Source organism: Astatotilapia calliptera, chromosome 20, assembly GCF_900246225.1.
Source record: "Astatotilapia calliptera chromosome 20, fAstCal1.2, whole genome shotgun sequence".
In the NCBI taxonomy this organism is placed as follows: Eukaryota; Metazoa; Chordata; class Actinopteri; order Cichliformes; family Cichlidae; genus Astatotilapia; species Astatotilapia calliptera.
Genome location: NC_039321.1, coordinates 13,432,100 through 13,456,439, shown reverse-complemented (window position 1 = coordinate 13,456,439; position 24,340 = coordinate 13,432,100). Strand labels below are relative to the sequence as shown.

At 41.0% G+C, this 24,340-nt stretch overlaps 1 protein-coding gene across 2 annotated transcripts in view; it reads right to left on the bottom strand.

Moving 5' to 3' along the window:
- LOC113012972 (paired box protein Pax-7-like) overlaps positions 1–23,220 on the bottom strand; it is a 74,191-nt gene extending 50,971 nt beyond the window's left edge. Inside the window, exons 1-4 of one of the 2 annotated variants that reach the window (XM_026153450.1) lie at positions 22,789–23,220; positions 21,737–21,972; positions 21,371–21,515; positions 20,868–20,996 (exon numbers count right to left, since the gene is read on the bottom strand). In XM_026153450.1, the coding sequence (XP_026009235.1) occupies positions 20,868–20,996; positions 21,371–21,515; positions 21,737–21,972; positions 22,789–22,873 (595 nt within the window). In that variant the 5' untranslated portion in view covers positions 22,874–23,220. The remainder of the gene's footprint in view (positions 1–20,867; positions 20,997–21,370; positions 21,516–21,736; positions 21,973–22,788) is intronic. The other variant, XM_026153451.1, reaches the window with a different exon arrangement.
- Between the last annotated feature and the right edge of the window lie 1,120 nt (positions 23,221–24,340).

The following is a 24,340-nucleotide window of genomic DNA, read 5'->3' as shown; positions in this document are numbered from 1 at the left end:
CACCTGGCTGGACAGCGTCAGAATTTAGAGTGATACATCTACTAATTGAAACGTTGGTGATTTGATCCCCAACTGCTCCAGACAAAGTGTCCTTGCATTCATTAGAATGTGCGTGTGTCTAAAAAGCACTACATATTCCATTTATCATTTACACACATGCTATACTACCAATTCAAGGACTCAATCTTATTTACCGGGCCCCTTTAATATCTTACTAAAGCTTATTGAGCACTGTATGGGCGCTATTTTGACCTTTAGTTAGGAGTGGTCCGATTGAATTGTGGACCAATGTGCTGAAAATGTCTGATTTTCAGCATTACAAAATATATGACTAGGCAAGGCAAGGCAAGGCAATTTTATTTGCATAGCACGCTTTCAGCACAAGGCAATTCAAGGTTTGCTTTACATGATTAAAATAAAACACATAAAATAGAACATAAATCACTTTAAAGGTAAAAATACAAGAAAACATTTACAAGAAAGCATTTATGATAAAACAATAATCAAGACAATAATTTATATGAAAAATTAAAAACAAACAAGTAGAGAGCCATAATAGGATCAGTTATTCATAAGTCTAAATAAGTAAGTTTTAATTTTAGACTTAAAAGAGTTCAGTGTCTCTGTAGCTTTGCATTCTTTGCATAGTGTGTTCCAGATGTGAGGAGCATAGAAACTAAAAGCTGCTTCTCCATGTTTAGTTCTGGTTCTAGCGACAGTCAGTAAACTAGAGCTGGAGGACCCGACTGATCTGGATGGTTTGTACCATGATAGCAGATCTCTAATGTACTCTGGTGCTAACCCATTCAAGGATTTATAAACTAATAAGAGCACTCTAAAGTCTATTCTCTGAGCTACAGGGAGCCAGTGTAATGACTTTAGAACTGGAGTAATGTGCTCTATTTTCTTGGTTCTAGTGAGAACACAAGCAGCAGCGTTCTGGATCAGCTGCAGTTGTCTAATTGATTTTTTAGGTAAACCTGTGAAGATACTGTTATATTAATCAAGGCGGAAAGAGATAAATGTATGGATGAGTTTTTCTAGGTCTCCTTGTGTCATCAGTCCTTTAATCCTAGAAATGTTCATCAGCTGATAGAAGGCTGACTTTGTTATTACTTTTATGTTGCCCTGGAGGTTCAGGTCTGAGTCCATTATTACACCCACATTTCTGGCCTGGTCAGTAGTTTCTAGTTGGAGTTTAAGCTGATTACTGATATTTAGTTGATTTTTTTTGGCTCCAAAGTTTTGTTATTATTCAGTTGAAGGAAATTATGAGACATCCAGTTGTTAATTTGCTCAATGCATTTATTAAGAGTTTGGATAAGTTCAACATCACCTGGTGACATTGAGATATAAAGTTGAGTATCGTCTGCATAATTGTGGTAGTTGATATTATTGGTGGTTATAATCTAGCTTAAAGGGAGCATGCAAATGCTAAATAAGAGGAGCCCTAGGGTGGAGCCCTGGGGGACCCCGCATGTGATTTCTATATTTTGTGATGAAAATTGGCTAATTCCTGTTCTTAAGGTAGGACTTGAACCAGTTGAGTGCTGTACCAGAGAGTCCAGCCAGCTCTCTAGGCGTTCCAGTAATATATCATGATCAAAGGTGTCAAACGCCACATTAAGGTCCAATAGTACCAATACTGTGGATTTACTACGGTCAGTATTTATACGGATATCGTTAAACACTTTGACAAGGGCTGTCTCGGTGCTGTGGTGCCTACAAAAACCAAACCAGACTGATAAATATCAAAGCGGTTGTTCATTGTGAGAAAGCTGTTTAACTGCTGGAAAACAGCTTTTTCAATAATTTTACCAATAAATGGAAGATTAGAGACTGGTCTATAGTTTTGCATTAATGTGCTGTCTAGGTTCTTCTTCTTTAATATTGGTTTGATAACTGCTGTTTTTAAGGCTTTGGGAAAGACACCTGATAGGAGGGAAGCGTTAACTATTTGGATCAGATCCTCCCTGATGGTTGGGAGGACCTTTTTAAGAAAACCTGTTGGTAATATATCCAAGCAGCAGGTGGCAGAGCTTAGTTTCTCAATAATTTTATCAAGGCTTGATTAATTTATTGTTTGAAAGTGAGTCATTTTCTCTGCATAGGTGTTAATTGGGCTTAACGTCGGTATTGGGGTTGAAACTAATGTACTGATTGACCTTCTGATTTTCAAGATCTTTTCAGTAAAGAAGCTGGCAAATTCATTGCAGGACCTGGTGGAGCTTAATTCGGGGACTACTGCCACCTTAGGAGTAGTTAATCTCTCCACTGTAGCAAATAATGTCCTAGCATTATTGTTGTTTCTGTGAATAATCTCAGAGAAAAATGATTGCATCCTTCATGGCTAGTTGATACTTATTCAGCCTCTCCTTATATATCTCGCAGTGAACCTGGGGTCAAGTTTTACCACCATTTTCTCTCAGTGCGCTGGCACTCTCTTTTTTCATTACATACCAGTGGATCACTTCTCCACGGAGACTTCTTTTTACTAGAGACAGTTTTAACCTTAAATGGTGCAATCTTATCTGTCTGTGAAGGTTCTCAGTCATCCAGGTCATCGTAGTCAAAGGAGCTTGCAAAGAAAAGCGTCTGGACTTCTTTAAGTTACTTGAAGACGTTTCACCTCTCACCCGAGAAGCTTCTTCAGTTCTAAGGTCAAATGGTGGAGAGTCCCAGATATAAACCTAGTGAGAGTAACCCCCCACAGTCCTTTTGTCCCTCTGTGGGGGGTTACTCTCACTATATCTGTGAAGGTTCTCAGTCATCCAGGTCATCGTAGTCAAAGGAGCTTGCAAAGAAAAGCGTCTGGACTTCTTTAAGTTACTTGAAGACGTTTCACCTCTCATCCGAGAAGCTTCTTCAGTTCTAAGCTCAAATGGTGGAGAGTCCCAGATATAAACCTAGTGGGAGTATCCCCCCACAGGGGGACAAAAGGACCCCCTGATGATCCTCTAATCGCCTGAGACAAGGTGTGAAACTGGGTGTGGGTCCCAATCAGCCAGAGTTTCGGGTGAGTTCATTGTGAAACCTGGCCCCACCTTATCATGCAAATTCCTGAGATCAGATGGCCCAGGATGTGAGTGGGCGTTAAGGCGTCTGGGAAGGGATCTCAAAACTGGATTATAGATGGCAGAGAGTTGGTGTCGTAAACCACCGCCTCTGTTCAAAGATGGTCGCTCACAGTGGACATAGATGGCTTTTTTCACTCCTCTTTCAAACCATCTGTCCTCTCTGTCCAAAATGTGAACATTGGCATCCTCGAAAGAGTGTCCTTTATCCTTAAGATGCAGATGGACTGCTGAGTCTTGTCCTGTGGAGGTGGCTCTTCTGTGTTGTGCCATGCGCTTGTGAAGTGGCTATTTGGTCTCTCCAATGTAGAGGTCTGAGCATTCCTCGCTGCACTGTACAGCATACACCACATTGTTATGTCTGTATTTTGGCGTTTTGTCTTTCGGGTGAACCAGTTTTTGTCTGAGCGTGTTGCTGGGTCTGAAATACACTGGGATGTCGTGCTTGGAGAAAACTCTCCTGAGTTTTTCTGATACACCAGCTACATAGGGGATGACAATGTTGTTGCGTCTGTCTTTCTTATCCTCCCTCGCTGGTGTCTGATCTTCTTTTCTGTGCCTCTTTGCTGACTTTAAGAACGCCCATTTAGGATAGCCGCACGTTTTGAGTGCTTCCTTTACATGTGTGTGTTCCTTCTTTTTTCCTTCAGGCTTAGAGGGAACATGTTCTGCCCGGTGGTGTAGGGTCCTAATTACTCCAAGTTTGTGTTCCAGAGGGTGATGGGAGTCAAAGAGGAGGTACTGGTCCGTGTGTGTGGGCTTCCGGTAAACTTCGATGTTGAAGTTTGCCTTTCCTGGACTGCGCTGTGCACATTGAAGAGAACGGCAAACTCAACATCGAAGTTTACCGGAAGCCCACACACACGGATGTGGTGTATGCTGTACAGTGCAGCGAGGAATGCCCAGACCTCTACATTGGAGAGACCAAACAGCCACTTCATAAGCGCATGGCACAACACAGAAGAGCCACCTCCACAGGACAAGACTCAGCAGTCCATCTGCATCTTAAGGATAAAGGACACTCTTTCGAGGATGCCAATGTTCACATTTTGGACAGAGAGGACAGATGGTTTGAAAGAGGAGTGAAAGAAGCCATCTATGTCCACTGTGAGCGACCATCTTTGAACAGAGGCGGTGGTTTACGACACCAACTCTCTGCCTTCTATAATCCAGTTTTGAGATCCCTTCCCAGACGCCTTAACGCCCACTCACATCCTGGGCCATCTGATCTCAGGAATTTGCATGATAAGGTGGGGCCAGGTTTCACAATGAACTCACCCGAAACTCTGGCTGATTGGGACCCACACCCAGTTTCACACCTTGTCTCAGGCGATTAGAGGATCATCAGGGGTCCTTTTGTCCCCCTGTGGGGGGATACTCCCACTAGGTTTATATCTGGGACTCTCCACCATTTGAGCTTAGAACTGAAGAAGCTTCTCGGATGAGAGGTGAAACGTCTTCAAGTAACTTAAAGAAGTCCAGACGCTTTTCTTTGCAAGCTCCTTTGAGTGCAATCTTATCCATCATGTCTGAGATTTTGGATAGAAAATCATCTGTCAGTTTGTTTACTGAATGTGTGTTGGTGGATGTTGGTGATTTAAATAAGGTAGAAGTGTACATCAGTTTAAAATTTTCAGCTGAGTTTTCTCAGCTACACTTGCTACACTTGCTTGAGATTCATTTTGGAATCAGAATCATATTTTCTCCAACCCATAGAACGTGGAAAACAGCAGGGAAATTAGCAAGGGCTTTGTTTAGGCTTGTGTTAATATTTATTTGGAAACTTATCACACAGCACCAGTGTTGGGGAGTAACGGAATATATGTACCACCGTTACGTATTTAAAATACAAAATATGAGTAACTGTATTCTGTTACAGTTACCGTTTAAAAAGGTGGAATTTAGAATACAGTTACTTTGTTGAAATAAATGGATTACACGGCGGTACTTTCCTGTTTCATATTGTGGTGGGTCAGGACTGTTTGGGTTTCGTGTGACAGCTACGTTCTGTTGTTCCAGGCGGCAGCGTTACGGTTGCCATGGTTACAGGGTGACCTCTCTCTCTCTCTGTTACTGTGTGTTTCCTGGGTGAGAGAGTGCCTTTTTGTTGTTGTTGTGCTAAGCTAACAGGCAGAATGCTACAAGCATAGCTCTAAAGAATGTAGCCTCATGGGCAGTGTAGTTCGTGCTGCTGGGAGAATGGACTGCCATACACGTTATGTGTATACAAATGTGTCTGTGAGCGCGAGGAGGGAGAAAAAGGCGAGTGGAAAAGTATGAGTTGTCATTGAGCAAAAACGGGAGCTGGAAGCATGTAAATATAATAACCACCTCAGCCAAGAAGAGTGCCTGACGAGCCCAGTTGTAAGTAAGCTATTAAGACTCGACTGTACACCGTGTTCGCGTTTTCCTCCGAAACAATAAGTTCAGTTGGAGCAGCCTTTCAACGCCTCTCTTTGTCTCTCGCAAGAAAAGTTGACCTAGACAACAAAGTAAAGCTAGTTTTTGGCTACGAGCCCGACACGGAACCCGCCATATTAGTCAGAGGTCCCGTTCAGAGCCGCGGACCTTCAGTAACAGTAATAAATCACAGCAATAGTACATTCACGTAGTTGTAAAAAGCATGATAATATATTAAGTAATCCAAAGTATTCAGAATACGTTACTCTCATTGAGTAACGTAACGGAATACGTTACAGAATACATTTTGGGGCAGGTATTCTGTAATCTGTAATGGAATACGTTTTAAAAGTAACCTTCCCAACACTGCACAGCACTGAGAGGAAGGTCGTGTGATATGCTAAATATTAAATATATTGTCATACCTATAAGTGTCTTGGTCCTGAGTCTGGTGACCGAGTGTTTATGTTTCTGTTGTTGATATTCTTTGATTCAGTTAGTTTGTGGTGATTCTTCGTTTTTGTCTCCGCATCTCCCCTGTGTATATATATATATATATATATATATATATATATATATATATATATATATATATATATATATATATATATATATATATATATATACATATATATGAGATGTAGATATATATATATATCTACATCTCCATAGGGGTCGGCACACAATGCACCCGACCCCTATGGCCCCTCCTGCGGGTGGTGGGCCTGCGGGAGGATGGGCCCATGTCTCCTCTTCGGGCTGTGCCCAGCCGGGCCCCATGGACTAAGGCCCGGCCACCAGACGCTCGCCCTCGGGCACCCTCCCCGGGCCTGGCTCCAGGGCGGGGCCCCAGTAACCCTATCCCGGGCAGGGTAAACTGTTCCCTCGATATCCTTTTCATAAGGGTCTTCTGAATCGCTCTTTGTCTGGTCCCTCACCCAGGACTAATTTGCCATGGGAGACCCTACCAGGGGGCAAAAGCCCCCAGACAACATAGCCCCTGGGATCCCTGGGACACACAAACCCCTCCACCACGATAAGGCCGCGACCCGGCCTTGGATAAAGCGGATGAAGATGGATGGATGGATGGATAATAATAATAATGATAATAACTGTTAAATATAACTTGATTTACATTCTTTAGGGAATGTTTAAGGATTTTGTTTACTTGATTAGACAGGCTAATTGCATTTTTAGTTTGTTTTTTTCCTTTCCCTTTCTTTTCTTTTCTTTGTTTTTTTAAGGTCAGTGTTGCCCTGTTAGTACAGAATACTCTTTATTCCTCTGGGTACTGGAAATACACAAATAAAGTGTTCTGTGTTCCTACCTTTTATGTGTCTTTTTTTCCCCCAAATATCAGACTGTAAGAGTTTAAATAAAAACATTTCTCTGTTTGATAGTTAAAAATGTAGAACAGGTATTTTATTTAATAAAGGAATCACAATTCATGTTTATTAACAGATAAATTAGTACATCATACCATGATATGTAACATATAGTGTGACATTTTCTTTACTGTGACAAGTATGATTTGTCATGAAAGAAAAGTATATAGTACATTTTCTAATGAACACAACCAAATTTACTAATAACCGAAGCATCTGGCATGCATAATCAGAAGATCATTCTATATATTCAAGTTTCATTCAATATGATTTATTCATATTGAAAAAAAAATGGCACAAAAAATTTTGTATATACATATACACACACACACACACACACACATATATACACACACACGGCAGTAGTGATCAGCAGTGATGCTTGGCTACAAGTTGAACAGCCACAAGGAGGCTAGACCCCCTATGCTAAGCAAGCCTACCGCAAACATGAGCGAGACAGATAAATATGAAGGCATGCCAAGAAGGCATCGGTGGGCAAGAGACGAAAGCCTGAAAGATAGAATCATGGCCAAGCTTGAAACCTGGACCCCCCGTAGCCGGTTACCAAGATTACGTGAAGTACCCTCAGAAGGTCTGCTAGATGATGTTAATGCAGCACTAGGGACGATACCTACAGCCACGGTTACCGACACTAACAAGCTGATCTACAATACGGCAGCAGTGATCAATGAGATGCTTGGCTACAAGTTGAACAGCCACAAGGGGCAGTACCCTCCGTGGAGAAGGAGGCTAGAGGCTAAGATCAAGGTAGCACGGAGGGAGGTTAGCCAACTATCAGAGTTGCAGAAAGGCGCAATGAGGAAGGTGCCTAAGAAGTACAGGAAGCTGTACATACCTGAGGCCTTGGAAACTGCCAAGCAACGACTCACAGCCTTGGCCAGCCGCTTGAAGAGGTACACCAGAGAGATAGAAGGCAAGAGAATAAACCAGCTGTTTTCCACGGAACCAGCCAAGGTGTACTCTCAGTGGCAGGGGAACAATATGAGAACAGCACCACCAAGGCTGGAGGCAGAGCAATACTGGAAGAGCATATGAGAGAAGGACGCAACCCATAACGACAATGCTCAGTGGCTAGTGGATCTGAGGGCAGACCACGGCAACCTCCCCGAACAGGGTCCAGTAACCATCACAGTGGCAGATACCCAAGAAAGGGTCTCCAGTATGAAGAGTTGGACAGCACCAGGCCCTGACATGGTTCACGCCTACTGGCTGAAGAAGCTGACTGCACTCCACGAGCGCCTGGCAGCACAAATGAACCAGCTGCTAGTTGACGAGAGACACCCAGAATGGCTAACCGAAGGCCGGACAGTCCTGATCCTCAAGGACCCCCAGAAGGGACCGGTCCCCTCCAACCACCGACCAATAACCTGCCTCAGCACCACGTGGAAGCTCCTGTCAGGCATCATAGCGGCTAAGATGAACAGGCACGTGGGTCAATACATGAGCGGGGCACAGAAAGGGATGGGCAAGAATACCAGAGGTGCAAAACACCAGCTACTGGCAGACCAAGCAGTCAGCCGAGACTGCAGGACCAGACTGACCAACCTGTGCACTGCCTGGATTGATTACAAGAAGGCCTATGACTCAATGCCCCACACCTGGATCCTGGAATGCCTAGAACTATATAAGATCAACAGGACCCTGAGAGCCTTCATCAGGAACTCAATGGGGATGTGGCGGACAACACTGGAGGCCAACCTCAAGCCCATAGCACAAGTCACCATCAAGTGCGGGATCTACCAAGGAGATGCTCTGTCCCCACTGCTGTTCTGCATAGGCCTGAACCCCCTCAGTGAGATAATTGACAAGACTGGCTACGGATACCGACTACGGAATGGAGCAGTTGTCAGCCACCTCCTGTACATGGATGACATCAAGCTGTATGCCAAGAGTGAATGAGACATCGATTCATTGATCCACACCACCAGGATATACAGCAATGACATTGGAATGTCGTTCGGGCTGGAGAAGTGCAGTTGGATGGTAACAAAGAGAGGGAAGGTAGTCAGAACTGAGGGGATCAAACTACCAGAAGGCAACATTGCAGACATAGAGGACAGTTACAAGTACCTGGAGATCCCATAGGCGAATGGGAACCATGACGAGGCCGCTAGGAAAGCTGCAACCACCAAGTACCTGCAGAGGGTCAGGCAAGTCCTGAGGAGTGAGCTGAATGGTAAGAACAAGATCTGGGCTATCAACACCTATGCCCTGCCTGTGATCAGGTAGCTGGGGTAATAGGCTGGCCAAAGGAGGAGATAGAAGCCACTGACATCAAGACAAGATAGTTCCTTACCATGCATGGAGGGTTTCACCCCAAGTCCAGCACTCTGAGGCTGTACGCTAAGCGGAAGGAAGGGCGCCGGGGACTGGTGAGTGTCAGCACCACAGTCCAGGATGAGACAAGGAACATCCACGAATACATCATGAAGATGGCCCCAACTGACAGTGTGCTCAGTGAATACCTCAGGCAGCAGAAACCCAAGAAAGTGGAGGAAGGCAAGGAACCATCATGGAAGGACAGGCCCCTGCACGGTATGTACCACCGGCAGATAGAGAAGGTGGCTGATATCCAGAAATCCTGGACAAAGCTGGACTGAAAGACAGCACGGAAGCACTAATCATGGCAGCACAGGAACAAGCACTAAGCACAAGATCCATTGAGGCTGGGGTCTATCACACCAGGCAAGACCCCAGGTGCAGGCTGTGTAAAGATGCTCCAGAGACAATCCAGCACATAATAGCAGGGTGTAAGATGCTAGCAGGCAAGGCATACATGGAACGCCCACAGGACTTCCAGATACAGACGGACAAAATGGTGGTGGCTAAACAACCGGACATAGTGGTGGTAGACAAACATGAGAAGACGGCCGTAGTGATCGATGTAGCGTTTCCGAATGACAGCAACATCAGGAAGGAGGAACACGAGAAGTTCGAGAAATACCAAGGGCTCAGAGAAGAGCTCGAGAAGATGTGGAGGGTGAAGGTGATGGTGGTCCCAGTGGTAATCAGAGCACTAGGTGCAGTGACTCCCAAGCTAGGTGAGTGGCTCCAGCAGATCCCGGGAACAACAGTGGAGATCTCTGTCCAGAAGAGCGCAGTCCCGGAAACAGCTAAGATACTGCGCAGGAACCTCAAGCTCCCAGGCCTCTGGTAGAGGACCCGAGCTTGAAGGATTGACTGCCCACAGGGGCGAGTGGGGAATTGTTATTTTTTTTAATATGTGTGTGTGTGTTTATATATATACATATATATATACACACATATATATAACTGTAGCAAGTGTACATATATATATATATATATATATATATATATATATATATATATATATATATATATATGTGTGTGTGTGTGTGTGTGTGTGTGTGTGTGTGTGTGTGTGTGTGTGTGTGTGTGTGTGTGTATACTGTAGCAAGTGTATATATATATATATATATATATGTATGTATATATAACAAAAAACTATATATTTATATAAAACAAAAAACAGTAACTAACTGAAAAAAAAATCTCAATCCATTTTCATTTATAAAATAAATGATCTCTCAATTTGGAACGAATCTGCTGTTGAACTTAAAATGCCTCAACAGTGACATCTGCTGATATCAGGGGGGCAGGATCTCTTCTTTCAACTGAATACACTTGCCTTTTTTTATTCATTCATTCCCTCTTAATGAGCACGGCAGTTCAAATCATGGACAAAGGGAGAATGTCCTTCCTTGCTGATCAACAACCACAACAAAAAACTGACATCAAATATGTTTAAACACATGACTAAATGTGACATTTTATCTGTTCCTTTTCAGAAGACATTTTCTTTATTAGTCCCAACACTTAGCTCAGTTTTTTTTTTATTGCTTTATTACTTTGTATAGTATGGATGGCTTTAAGGGAGGTTTTTATCGGTAGGAAAACTTGTAAAAATACAGTTAAAAGTCAAAATTTCTGCTTGTTTGTTGTGAGCAGCAGCTCAACCAAGAATTATAAATGGCTTCTCATGCACATTCAGGCCTCATTTAGACACTCTTTGCTACAGGCAGACATTTCTGCATTTCTGCCATTCAAAAACACTTTGTTTATAGTGTTATATGAAAGCCTTATTTTTATGCATTTGTTACTACTAAGGAGAACACATATGAGGTTTAAGGCCTAGACAATTTTTTATATATTTTTTTGTCTTGCACAATGGAAAATGTCTGAAAATAAAAGTGGGTATCCCTTTATCCAGCTCTTAATTTTATAAATTCTCCAACATGATGGAAATGCAGCCAGATGCTGCTCATTTTATGTTTTTGCTTGTTTTTGCTCCACAAGCTTGCACTTGGCTCTCTGTGTACCTGGCCTGTACTACTACACTTGTCTTCAGATCATCTGCCATCCTTCCTTCTTTTACATAATGGTATGATCCAAGTCTGTCTGTACATGCGATTGCTCGCATGATGTGCCAATCAAAATAGAGTCCCGCCCCTGTCTGCATGAATTCTCAGCAGGGCTGAAGATTTGGCTTCCACATACTGAGGGGCCATTAATTACTGACATAGGAAATTATCGCACGGCCCGGATATAAATGTATAGTGGGCCGTATGTTTGAGACCCCTGCAATATACAGTTTATTAATTAATGGAATAAATAGCTAGGGTATTTATATTATTGTGTTGTGTGACTTCAGGCTTCAGAGAAGTTGGCTTTCCTCTCATATGCACAGTCCTATACAGTGGGGCAAAAAAGTATTTAGTCAGCCACCGATACAATAGGCAAGCAGCTTGGTGTGAAAAAATCAACTGTGGGAGCAATCATCAGAAAATGGAAGACATACAAGACCACTGATAATCTCCCTCGATCTGGGGCTCCACGCAAGATCTCATCCCGTGGGGTCAAAATGATCATGAGAACGGTGAGCAAAGATCCCAGAACCACACGGGGGGACCTGGTGAATGACCTGCAGAGAGCTGGGACCAAAGTAACAAAGGTCACCATCAGTAACACACTACAACGGCAGGGAATCAAATCCCGCAGTGCCAGACGTGTTCCGCTGCTGAAGCCAGTGCATGTCCAGGCCCGTCTGAAGTTTGCCAGAGAGCACATGGATGATACAGCAGAGGATTGGGAGAATGTCATGTGGTCAGATGAAACCAAAGTAGAACTTTTTGGTATAAACTCAACTCGTCGTGTTTGGAGGACGAAGAATACTGAGTTGCATCCCAAGAACACCATACCTACTGTGAAGCATGGGGGTGGAAACATCATGCTATGGGGCTGTTTTTCTGCCAAGGGGACAGGACGACTGATCCGTGTTAAGGACAGAATGAATGGGGCCATGTATCGTGAGATTTTGAGCCAAAACCTCCTTCCATCAGTGAGAACTTTGAAGATGAAACGAGGCTAGGTCTTCCAACATGACAATGATCCAAAACACACCGCCCGGGCAACAAAGGAGTGGCTCCGTAAGAAGCATTTGAAAGTCCTGGAGTGGCCTAGCCAGTCTCCAGACCTCAACCCCATAGAAAATCTGTGGCGGGAGTTGAAAGTCCGTGTTGCTCGGCGACAGCCCCAAAACATCACTGCTCTCGAGAAGATCTGCATGGAGGAATGGGCCAAAATACCAGCTACTGTGTGTGCAAACCTGGTAAAGACCTATAGTAAACGTTTGACCTCTGTTATTGCCAACAAAGGTTATGTTACACAGTATTGAGTTGTATTTTTGTTATTGACCAAATACTTATTTTCCACCCTGATTTACGAATAAATTCTTTACAAATCCTACCATGTGGATTCATGGATTTTTTTTTTTTTCACATTCTGTCTCTCACAGTTGAAGTGTACCTCTGGTGCAAATTACTGACCTCTGTCATCATTTTAGGTGGGGGAACTTGCACAATCGGTGGCTGACTAAATACTTTCTTGCCCCACTGTATCTCCCTCTGGGTTATTTAAAGGGCCCATTCATCCAAATTAACAGAGCGCCCATATCTTTCATGTTACCTAAAGCTTTCTTCAGTCGTGTTGCACCGCTATTATTGTTTTATCATTAACTATTTTCATGCAGTTGAGTTGAAACCATGTCATTATTAGGTAATGTTTGCTGCAGGCAGTCCAAAAAGGACATTCAGGTAAAATGCTTCTCTAGTAGTTCTGCTATACCTGCTGCTTGAAGTTGCTGTAAGAATTCTTCCAATGCTAATAATAGAGAGTAGAGCGTCGGCCACAGCGATCCCTCCCACTGCAGTTGCAAATTCATTCAAAACAGAAGCATTAGAAATGCCGATCAGCTCACCAGCACAGAGCAGAAGCCTTTCAGCATTTTGCTGTTGTCTAGCTCAATCGTATCACTTTGACGGAGTCTATTCAGAGGTATTCATGCATCTGCCTTCAGGCTACAATGGCAGCCACTTTATAAACTGTCAGGCTGCTTGCCTCAAGCTTTCGGTTCATATTGTTTCCTTTCTTTAATAGACTTGGAGGAGTTCATCAACTCCTTCAGTGGCAAATGCAGGCACAGAATAGCAGGCTGGCCTCCTTGTCCATTTCAACCCAGGTTAATTTTTTTTTTCTTCTCATCCTGTTAGCGGCCCACAACATACATAAAAGTTGTTTCTACACACTTGCTCATGCCTGCACACAGCAAACACAAAACATTTCGCAGTCTGGGCGAAAGCAAATTCTTCAAATCAAGATATTTTTTAAAATTAAAAGACATAAATATAGGCACACAGACAAGGAAGATTAATTATATTAAAATGTCATTTTCATCAAACTCCTGTTTTGATGTAAATGTGAATATTTTGTTATGCCATCCACAGTAATAGCAGCTGAAATATGAAATTACAGCAAAATTTTGGACCGGTTTGCATGACTTTTTTTTTGATGTGCTGTAATTAGAGTTAAACACAATCAGAGAATAAATCACTACTACTGCTGAGGCTGTTCTCGTGGGTCAGGTTGTAGTAAAACCTACTAAGAATCGCATGCTGTGTTAATCAATACCTTTAGACTTCTCTCAGAACAAAGTGAAAAAAGATTTTTGTGCAAAGAGCTGCAGCAGATCCATTCACCAATCCAAGGTTACTAGCGTGTCAGAGTGTGGTCCCTCATGAAGCCACAGTGTGAACAATGCTGTTTCCACCATGACCAAAGACTGTGCTAAAGATTTGGCTCGATTATTTTTATTGCAGTGATAGAGAAATGGCTGATAATCCACTTTCATTCCTATAAACAGAGTGAACATTTTCTCACCCACCAACCAAAAACACTGTTGGGCCTTTATACCCAAGTAATCTCTGTTTATTTAAGGTTGTTTTTTTAGCCAATAACTATGAATAGATGGTGTTTACTAAATGAGATTTACTTCATGAACTTATGGAGAAACCCACAGAAAAGCCACTCACCCCCAGAGAAATTAAACTTGCTAAATAATTCTTAGATGATTTCCTAATCACCCAATACAGATAATCACTTTCACACACTCTCTGCTCGTTTTTGTTTGTTTTATGTTTGTCATAAAATTTAACATTTGAAACAAAAATTAAACAGGCAGTGGGACATTAAAAGATTTCAAACCCTCTTTTCAGTATTATACTATGATCTTGTTCTTTGGATCCTCCTTTAATGCAAATCTTTTCTTTTCATGCTTAATTTCATTCATATTAATTAGGCGCAGGCCCCAACACTCACATTTAAGATAATATCTGAGGAGTCTGGGTTTTTGGAATTTTATCCTAGTTTTCCTGGGACCTTAACAATATCGAATTCCATGAATAATACAGCAACAGGATGATTGGTTTACATGTTTATATTTTTATACTGAAAAATAATAGTTAAAATTTTTACTTTGCAATAAAGCAAGAGAACTATGGCCTTGTTATTTCTTTAAATCCAGATATCTGCTTTGATATATTTTTTTTGTTGTTGTTGTTGTTGTTGAATTGTAAACATTATTCCCCCTAAATCTCAGGGGCATCTTGTTTTTAAAGACTCACAAGCTATATGGCGTTGCTGTATTATAAAGGAAGTGATATTGCAAATCAACATGTAATCTACATTAAAACTTATCCAAGCTTAATTTTTAAGCTATTTTAATTTCAAAATAAATTCAGTGGTGCTGCAGATGGAAGAATAACCTAAAAGGCATTACAAAGCTGCTGCAGAGTATTTCTGGTCCGACTGATTTTGGCAGGGAGCGGTGTCTTTAAAGACAGCAGAGTTTAATCCTACAGCTAGCTGTGAGAGAAGCAAGGTGTAGAAAGAACATTCTCTGAATGGTCTGTTAGCATACAGCGGAAAGTTTTCCCGTGCAGCCAAATGAACCGGATTAAAGTAGATATTTCCCTTCTACACCCTGACACAGGCAGCTAACAAACCAATCAAACACATGATATCAAATGAAGTTCTTAAACCTTGAAAAGGTGAGTGAAATCTTCAAATCTAAAAAGGCTTTTTAAGGTTTCCAAAAATGTATCTTGGCATTTAGTGTTTTCCGGCTATGAGGTATTCCACTCATTTAAAAATACATGTAAAACGTTGATCAATATAATTCATAGAATAATGACACGAGCGATACAAATTCAGAATTAGACTAGAACTATACAGCCGAGGTATAATATTTCTTTAAGGTTTCAGACTGACCAAAGTGTTAACATTGCATTATTTTGTTATAATATTGTTTGTGCAAATATTATATTGCTCTCTTTGCATTTGCACTGTGTATATCCTTTACAAATGGGTTGTTAATGGGATGCCATAGGCTTCTGACTGCCCTCATCCCAGTTTTGCCTGCTTACTCTTTGTGGACCATTCCTCTTTTGTTGGCTGATCAGCTTCCTATTGGGTTGCCAGACAAGATCCTTGGCATTTGTCGGCAAATGAAAGAAGGATTAAGGGATGGCTACTAAACACTCCACGGCTAAGAAGTGGGCTGCTATTCTCCTATTCAAAGCCCTCTCCCAGTTCAGCAGCTCCCCTTTATATATATTTGTTTTCTCAAAGACAACATTGAGAAGTCCCCAGTTCTGCAGAAATAAAGGAAAGTCAAGCCGGCAAACATGCTTATAGTTGTTGAAAAGGAAAAGAAATCATACAATTAGCTGCACTCTAAGTACCAACAATTACAATCAAGTGTGATGTTTTCTTGGTGTAAACCTTTAAGATGTTTCATATGTTGAAAGTATTAAATTAATTTATCAACTACCTAACTTGGTGGTAACTGAAATGTCTGAAAGAAATCAGTCTCTGTTTGATGAGACTACAGAAATGGAACCAATACTCATAAATGGGAATAAGAAAATATTAGCAGATCAACTGGTGTAAAAATAGGTATTCTTCTCTGATGTTCTGTAGAACCTGTGGATCCTTCTGCTGGTCACTGAATTTGATTCATCCACATTATCATTGTCATCAGCAGTAATTCAGTATTATCATTCATCATCAAAGCAAGCTGCGACAAACAAAATTAATTTCTGGGCACATGATACATCTGAACGTCTGTTATACAGAGCATTAGACTGATTATATGCAACATAACAAATTATGTGGAAAATATTCTTGTTAAATATCTCGGTGCCTATTTTTAAGGCATATTTGAACAACCAATACAATGCTCCAAAACACATGTGAATCACTCCACAAATAGTCTTCACTTTTATTGCAAATTGCAGTCTTCTTTTCACATGTAATCCTTAAATTGGATGTGAAAAATAAAACTCAGAAAATTCCTCCACATACGTAAATGAAAACATGATCACTAAAACAACTGAGAAGTCTGAAACTTTTACTGATTTACTGCTGAAAATTTTGCTTAAAGTAGATGTTATCAAAAACTGGAAATGCAAACTTGTTTAGTTATTTCTTCTGTTATCAACTGTTAAAAAACCTCTAACGGCCACTAATGAAATCTCTGCTCTCCCTGGGGCAACAACTTATATTTAGCATTGTTCATCCTTGACAACAAGCCCTGAACCTGCTTTAATCTGAAACCTTACTGTCACACATTTCTACATTAACTGACTCACTTTCTGATGTCTGTCTTTTATATGATTTAAATATTTCAGTTTTGATCTTTTCACACAGTAAGGCTATTCGAATAAAACATTCCCATGTTGCTTTCTGATTTTTCCTCTTTGCTGTGTGTCTTGTGTTACTGTGCTTTATCCTGTTCCTCTGTGCGTCTGCAATGACCCAGTTTCCCCACAGGGATCTAATGCTGTCCCTGCCCACCTCCACAACCTCATCCAACTATGATTCCCTTCATTTCACATGGTGAGAGAGAGGGAGACAACTGTAATTTTAAAATGTATGTTAAATATTTATCTCTGGTTTTAAGGAAAGCAGCTATTAATTCAAGATGTGAAAACTTGATGTCATTTGTTTCCAAATAACCACAATGATTTCACTCAGACATCCCAGGAAGAGAGGCCGTCCCTCTAAACAGAGGGCTGGACAGATCCTCTCTCATATAGAAAATGGGCTTTAATTATTATACAGGCAAGCCTGAAGGCAGTGTTGGCTTCAGCTAATGTGATGAACCCTCATTGTGGCAGTGTCACTACAAATGCTACAAATAATGAAAAGCAACAGAGGATCAAAGCCTCTAAGCTCCTCACTTTGCACCAGCAGCTTCATACCTTCCTCACCTACTTTTTCCTCTGCTGTTAAAGTCTGAAACAGAGCAGAGGAAGCGTGCCCTCAGGTCTCCCTCAGGCCAGCATACCACCACAGCTTCAACAGTCAGCATTACAGTGGAACCAGCTTCTGTGAACATATGTGCCTTTTTTATACTTATAACTCATTTGTAAGGGAGTAAAATTTCCCTGTTATGACGCAAAACAACCTCTGCATCCATAATCACAGACTACTAGCATGTCTATATGTTGATTCTTTTCAAAGCTTTAGGGACAGTGTTAGCTGATTCCTAAGTCTGTGCATTCTTTTGTCCTTCAGAGGAATGATTTGCTATAAAATCAGTGCATCCTAGGAATGTTTAGTCGAGGGCTACGTGATGATGTTTATAACATCATGGTCTCACATCACTGATTTTTTACATTTTCACTAGTGATTAATTTATTTTATCACTCGCTATAAAAATTAAGACTTTTGGTTATATTGGATTTTTATATCACTTCTTATATCAGTACAATAAAGTGTTAATGTAACATACTATATTAAAATACATTTTATATTCATATGCCGTGAACAAAATTTCATCAAGGATCTTACAAAATTTTATTTACAGTACATCATTATAAACTATACATCTGATCGGTGGTAATGCTTTGATGTAATCTAGATCATTACGTAAGACAACAAATATTATCTCCACAAAGATTTGGAATCAGTGTGATGGGATTTATTTCTGATGTTTGGAAACCTTTAGTTTTATATTTAAAATTCAATACACTTTTTATATGTTCATTGTAATATTTACAATTCTTTGTTTAATTAAAATGAAATAAATTACATGTGCACTCTGCACAGCAAAATCTCCAGTGTTGAATTAACACTAGAGAGTGTATATATGGGTCTACACCTCTGAGTGTTAAATACAACACTGTTGAGTGTTAAATTAACACTTTTGACAGTGTTATATGTTTAAAAGTAACCTAGTCAGTTTTGAAGATTAACAAAGTCTAACACTGAGCAGTGCTGATTTTCTAACACTGGAAAATAACTCAAAATGTTAGAAATATTCCAGTGTTAAAAAATCAGCACTGCTCAGTGTTAGACTTTGTTAATCTTCAAAACTGACTCGGTTACTTTTAAACATATAACACTGTCAAAAGTGTTAATTTAACACTCAACAGTGTTGTATTTAACACTCAGAGGTGTGGACCCATATAGACACTCTCCAGTGTTAATTTAACACTGGAGATTTTGCTGTGTGGGATGATGCCTTCAAAATGCTATATTTAAGCATGCCAACTATTACCACAGGTCAAAGACAGAAAAGCAGCAGATCCTCACACTGACGCAAATGCCAGCAGCATTTTTGAATTTTTACCCCACGAATGACTGTGACACATCACTGTCATGATGATTTTGACTCACTACTCATTACTGCTGATACACTTCCACTGACTTCCAATCCCCTTTACATTTTGTAACACAGTTGTTAAAAATGTGAATTTTGGTGCACAACAGCAGGGGAGAAAAGAGAGGTTAATCCCAGTTTAATACAGTGATGCACAGCCCAGGACCGTGGCTGTGATGATTGTGTTATCTGCAGACAGCATTTAAGTCTCCCTCAATTTCAACCCAGGTAAAATAGCTGGAGGAAAGTGAAGGTGGAGTAGAGTAAGTGTGAATGCCCGGGGAAATTGTTATTAATAGCTGCAACTTCCCACAGACCGTGCTCTCTGCAAAGAAGCTTCCCGTCACCTCCACTGGATTTGTTTGAAGTGCTTTCTCTATCCTCACTGTGTACCTTTTTTCTTTCAACCAGGCTGGACTCTAGAGGGTTTTTTTCTACATAATGCTTATTTATATCTTTAAGACACAGCATACGCACTAAATAGCTATAAACTGTAGAAAGACAGCCTGGACAGCTGTTTAACTGGATTCCAGTCACCTCCAAGAAGCATTTTCAGTGTTTTCTACAACGTGACAGTAATTTACAGAACCAAGGCCATTACTTTGAAGCTTTGATATGTACATTTAGCAAACGTAAACAATGATCCTAACTGAAGATTAACAGTAAGTTTGTCATATATCAGTTATATGTAAATGTCAGACTATCACGTGTTCGTGTGTGTGTGTTACTTTTAAAGGTTATTTCAAATTAGGCTTTCTCATTTTATGGCGTTTTTAGCTTGCTGTAATCAGTGCTCACATATCATGTAAATAAAAAAATCATCTCATATAATTGATCAAATAAAACTGGTAAACAGTACCCTTCAATGAGTTTGTCTTAATCACTACTGCCTCTTCCATTCAACCTAAAATTCCCTCTGACTCCTGCTGAAATATGTACAGCACACCACCAAAAGTAAACATTAAAATTAAAATAATTATATATATATATTTTAAAAAATACTATCTAAACAAGGGGAGCGGAAAGCTTACAATCTCATGAATTTATGCTGCAGGCTTCACACCATGAAGTGAGCCACTGAGAGATGAAAGTGAAAAGAAATAAAAGGCTCAATTTAATCTGCTTTAAGGCCCTTCAACAGCATGTGCCTGGGACTGTGAGAGTGAGGGCTGATAGGGGATAAATATATTTCTTACCATGCCTTCCAGCTATTACACCCCTCTCCAACACAGACGCCTATTCAACAGAGGCAGGTTTCATTACCAGCTGTAATAGGCTAAGTCTTCAAATTATGAAATGCCAAGCTCGGATGACACAGAGACACTAGCTGGGCTGATCTTTTGAAGAATGTGGAAAGGGGGAGACTTGATAGCTGTTTGAAAAAAAAAAAATCACCAGTGAAACCAGTGGTCAGAAAGCACTGGGCCCGCTGCAGGCCTCAAGTTTAAAGAACAGACGGCCGTCCACACGCTACATTCAAACATGCTGCATCGACGTCACTTTAATAAAAATGAACTAAACAAAAGCTTCCAACCGCCATGTATACGTGTCTATATGAAAGAAATATGAAGAGGGGATATTTAACACCTTCCATTAAAATCGTACTATAACGATATATTTACTATGCCTTTTCATTTTAAAAGTTGTGAATTTAATACATGCATATATGTAATTGTGCCATTTTTGGCTAGGTTCATGTATTTATTTAGCGTTTGTTTGTTTGTAGGCTAAATGTCATTTCAGAGGAAAATTCTGCTTGAAATTGGTATCCACACACGGAGCTGACGGCCTGGCTCCTGTCGCCTGTGATCGGTATGGACATTTGTCACCGTTTAGCGTGACGGGAGCCCGCGCCAGCGCTCACCATGAATATTTAAGCGGCTCCAGGCGGGAGAAGTCATGGGGCAAAACGCCCGTTTAGACCTGATTAGCAGACAGTTAGCCGCTAGTCCTCCCGGGGCCTACCTTTGTCCCCGAGGATGCCGTCGATGCTGTGTTTCGTTTTCTTTTCTCCGTCCTCTTCCTTTTTATCGCACTCATCCTCATCTTCCTTTTTCCCAAAACGAGCGCGAAGTACACGGCTGATCGAACTCACTGCGAGCAGAAAGGCATCTTTAGCAATAACATAATAATAATAATAATAATAATAATAATAATAATAATAATAATAATAATAAGAATAATAAGAAGAAGAAGAAGAAGAAGAAGAATGTTTTTATATTAAATTCACTGTTATTCTATTATTATATCATTATTATTTTATTATATTGTACTGTTATTATTTTTGTTATTACCATATTACCATTTACAACGATAGCAACAACAACAACAACAACAATAATAATAATATTAATAATAATAATAATATCTTTTTCGTGATAACTTCCTTGATTTGAAAGTCTGTTTTTATGTATTCTTCGCGGAGGGCAAAATTCAGAGAGTAAAACTGTGAATTAAACGCCGCTTACCAGAGGAGGCCTCACCTGAAGGGACTGTGCTTCTGTCACACACCCCGTCCTTCAGTAGCATATCCCGGATCTCCCAGCTGAACATGCCAGGGTTGTCCCGCTTGTACTCTTCAATCCTTCTCTCTACATCCGGCGTGGCTACCTGCTGCAGGTTGCCGTGAGCCACACAGAAACAAGGAGAGTGAGCTGAGCCACAGGCTACAGGCCCCGAAATCTTTCGAGTGACTTTTTAGAAAGCAGGTGGAAATATAAACTATAACAAGGCTGTGGAAGCCTACAGATAATCTACAGATTACTAACTTATCATTTAGCCTAGTGGTATTGACAGACAATTATCCGTGTTGTCCTTTAGATCGTTTCTCTCACCCGGGGTTTGCTGCCACCTATGGCGCCGGGTCGGATGGACCCGGTCTCTTGGTAGCGACAGAGGATCTTGGACACGCAGCCGTGGGAGACACGAAGTTGGCGCGAAATGACGCAGGGCCGGATCCCGTGGTGGGCCATCTCGACTATCTTGTGTCGGATATGGTTGGGCAACGGTCGGCCGTTAATGAAGACCCCCCCTAGCTGGTTGACCCGTCCCTGGCCCAGAGGAGTAGATACTGTGGATGACACAAGGCCAGATTCGGTACAGAGCGGCTTTAAGCGCAGACTGTTGTCTGTTATTAAATAATCCAGTTTGATGACAGGCTATTTTTCTTATCAATCACACCTAATGCGAGCCCGGTGTTCTTTCAGCTATTCCCTGCCAGTATTCACTGACAGTACCACGTGTCAATTGTTTTCAAATCTCATTTGATCGCCATTAAGGGCTAACACTTCACAGTTCCACATGCCAAGCAGAGGAGGTGAAGAGCACCTGCTGCCACGTTTCACTGTTCGCCGTCACGCTGTCCAAATATTGGACTGATCCTCTGCTTCTGCCGGTGGGTGCCAATTTCCAGGCGCGCGGAACTTGAAGCAACCCAAGTGCTGTAGAGACTGTCTCTGTTTTCTCTGGAATTTCTAGTCGTTTTCAATTCGCTGACAAAGTGGTCACTGGATGATTAAGTGTGCTTGTGACCGGGGCCTTTAATATTTAGCATAAGAATAATACAACGGAAATTGTATTAGCATAAGAATAATGCAACGTGAGCTTTTTTTGGGGGGGGGGGGGGTTGTGGGCGGGGGGGGGGGGGGGGGGGGGCACTTGCCTTTATTCATGCAATTGTGTTCAGTGCCAGTCCTTGCACACAAAGTTTACCCTGGAGTTGAGGCCTTAACTGTTAAGCACGCTGAAGGTCTTCTCACGTGCCTTTAATGTTTAATGCAGAATATTTGTTTGAATAATCTTCAAATTAGGCTCGCATTTTTTTTAGCCTCCGCAAAAAATCTACCGGAGTCTGAGAGGTTGTTCAGGGCTACTGTCAAGCTCCTACCTTCCAGAGGGAATCCAGTGCGGGGATAGTTCTGTCCGGGAGCCGGGCGCATCATTCGTGGTACCGTTCCTGGCAAAGACGACATTGTAGCATTAAAAACAACAGAAAAGAAAAGAAAAAAAGACAAGAGAAAAAAGAAAAAAGATGGACACGTTAGATGTCCGATTCAAGAGTTGATTTGTTGGTCACACGCGTTCTGAGGATAAAAAGTGGCAGTCAGATCCAGCGTGGAGTAAAAATCAAACAAACAAGCAAACAAACGAAAACGGCGGTTGGATGTTAAAATGTGAGCCCACAGCATTCAGGCACACGGGACTGCTGTGGAGCGGAGTCCTTAAAATGCTAATGTGCTCGCAGTATACAGTTGTTCTGTCTGACATCAGTTTATTTTCTCCCGGAGAAGTCCGGACCAGGCGGACTGGAGAATGGACGATTTTTCGCGAGAACCAATAGGTTCTTGGCGCTTTCTCTTATTTGAGGGGAAAAGGCTCCAACAAGTTTCAGCAGCCAATGAGAACGAAGAACGCACAAACGTACACACACACATACCAAACACACGATACACTCACACTGAAAATGCAGGCCTTAACACAGACTTAGCACATCCTCCACACCCGCACATCCGCCTGTACGTCACACTGGATGGACACAAAACACCAGCACCTGTCAAATACAGGCTACTGCAAGCCAGTGCAACTACTCTATAATGAACAGCTGCAGGCATTGACGTGTGCTGTGCTCACTCTTTCCTTTTATTTACAGCTGGGAAAAAAGAAGCTTAAAGCAGTTTGAGCCAAAAGCAGCAACACAAGCTAGTCCTCAAGGTTTGACACTTTTAGTCTTTAAGGTGAAAGTGTTTTCCATGTCTCATTTTCTGATCACGTCTTTCTAAAAGTTTGAAAAAAGAAATAAAATTGTGAAGCAGTGTCTGTCCTCTGAATGATGATAATAATAATTTTTAAAAAAAAACCCTGAAAAGCTTAAAAAAAGGAAATACAAAAAATTGTGTAAGATTCTAAGTGAAGCATTCACAAAAAGCTCAACAGGATTTATATTAATCAATTTTAATTCAGATCAAAAAATTATAAATGTGTTAAATTCAATACACCCAGTGCTGAATGTGAGGAGATAATGATAATCAATATTATATTATATTATTATATAATATATTATTATTCACTGAGTTGGAGATGCTCTGTATCTCACTGTACAGCTGTAAAGTGGCAATAAAGGCACTCTATTCTATTCTATTCTTTTCTATTTATTTACCCCTATTTATTTTGATGAAAAAATGACTACATATGGTTGTGTTTTTAATATATTCTTTATAATTAAAACTACATTTAAAAAAAAATTAGAATTAAAGTTTCAGTCCATACATAGATACATTCACACATAGAATTAATTGTCTAATTGATCAACTATATGATACAATAATAGGCGCAATTTTACGGGTGATCAGCTCTTATTGTTTGACCAAGCAGACAAATCAGAAAAGTCTATTGTTTCTTAGAGCCCTGAAAGTCTCTTGCAGACATCGTGTTCTACTGAA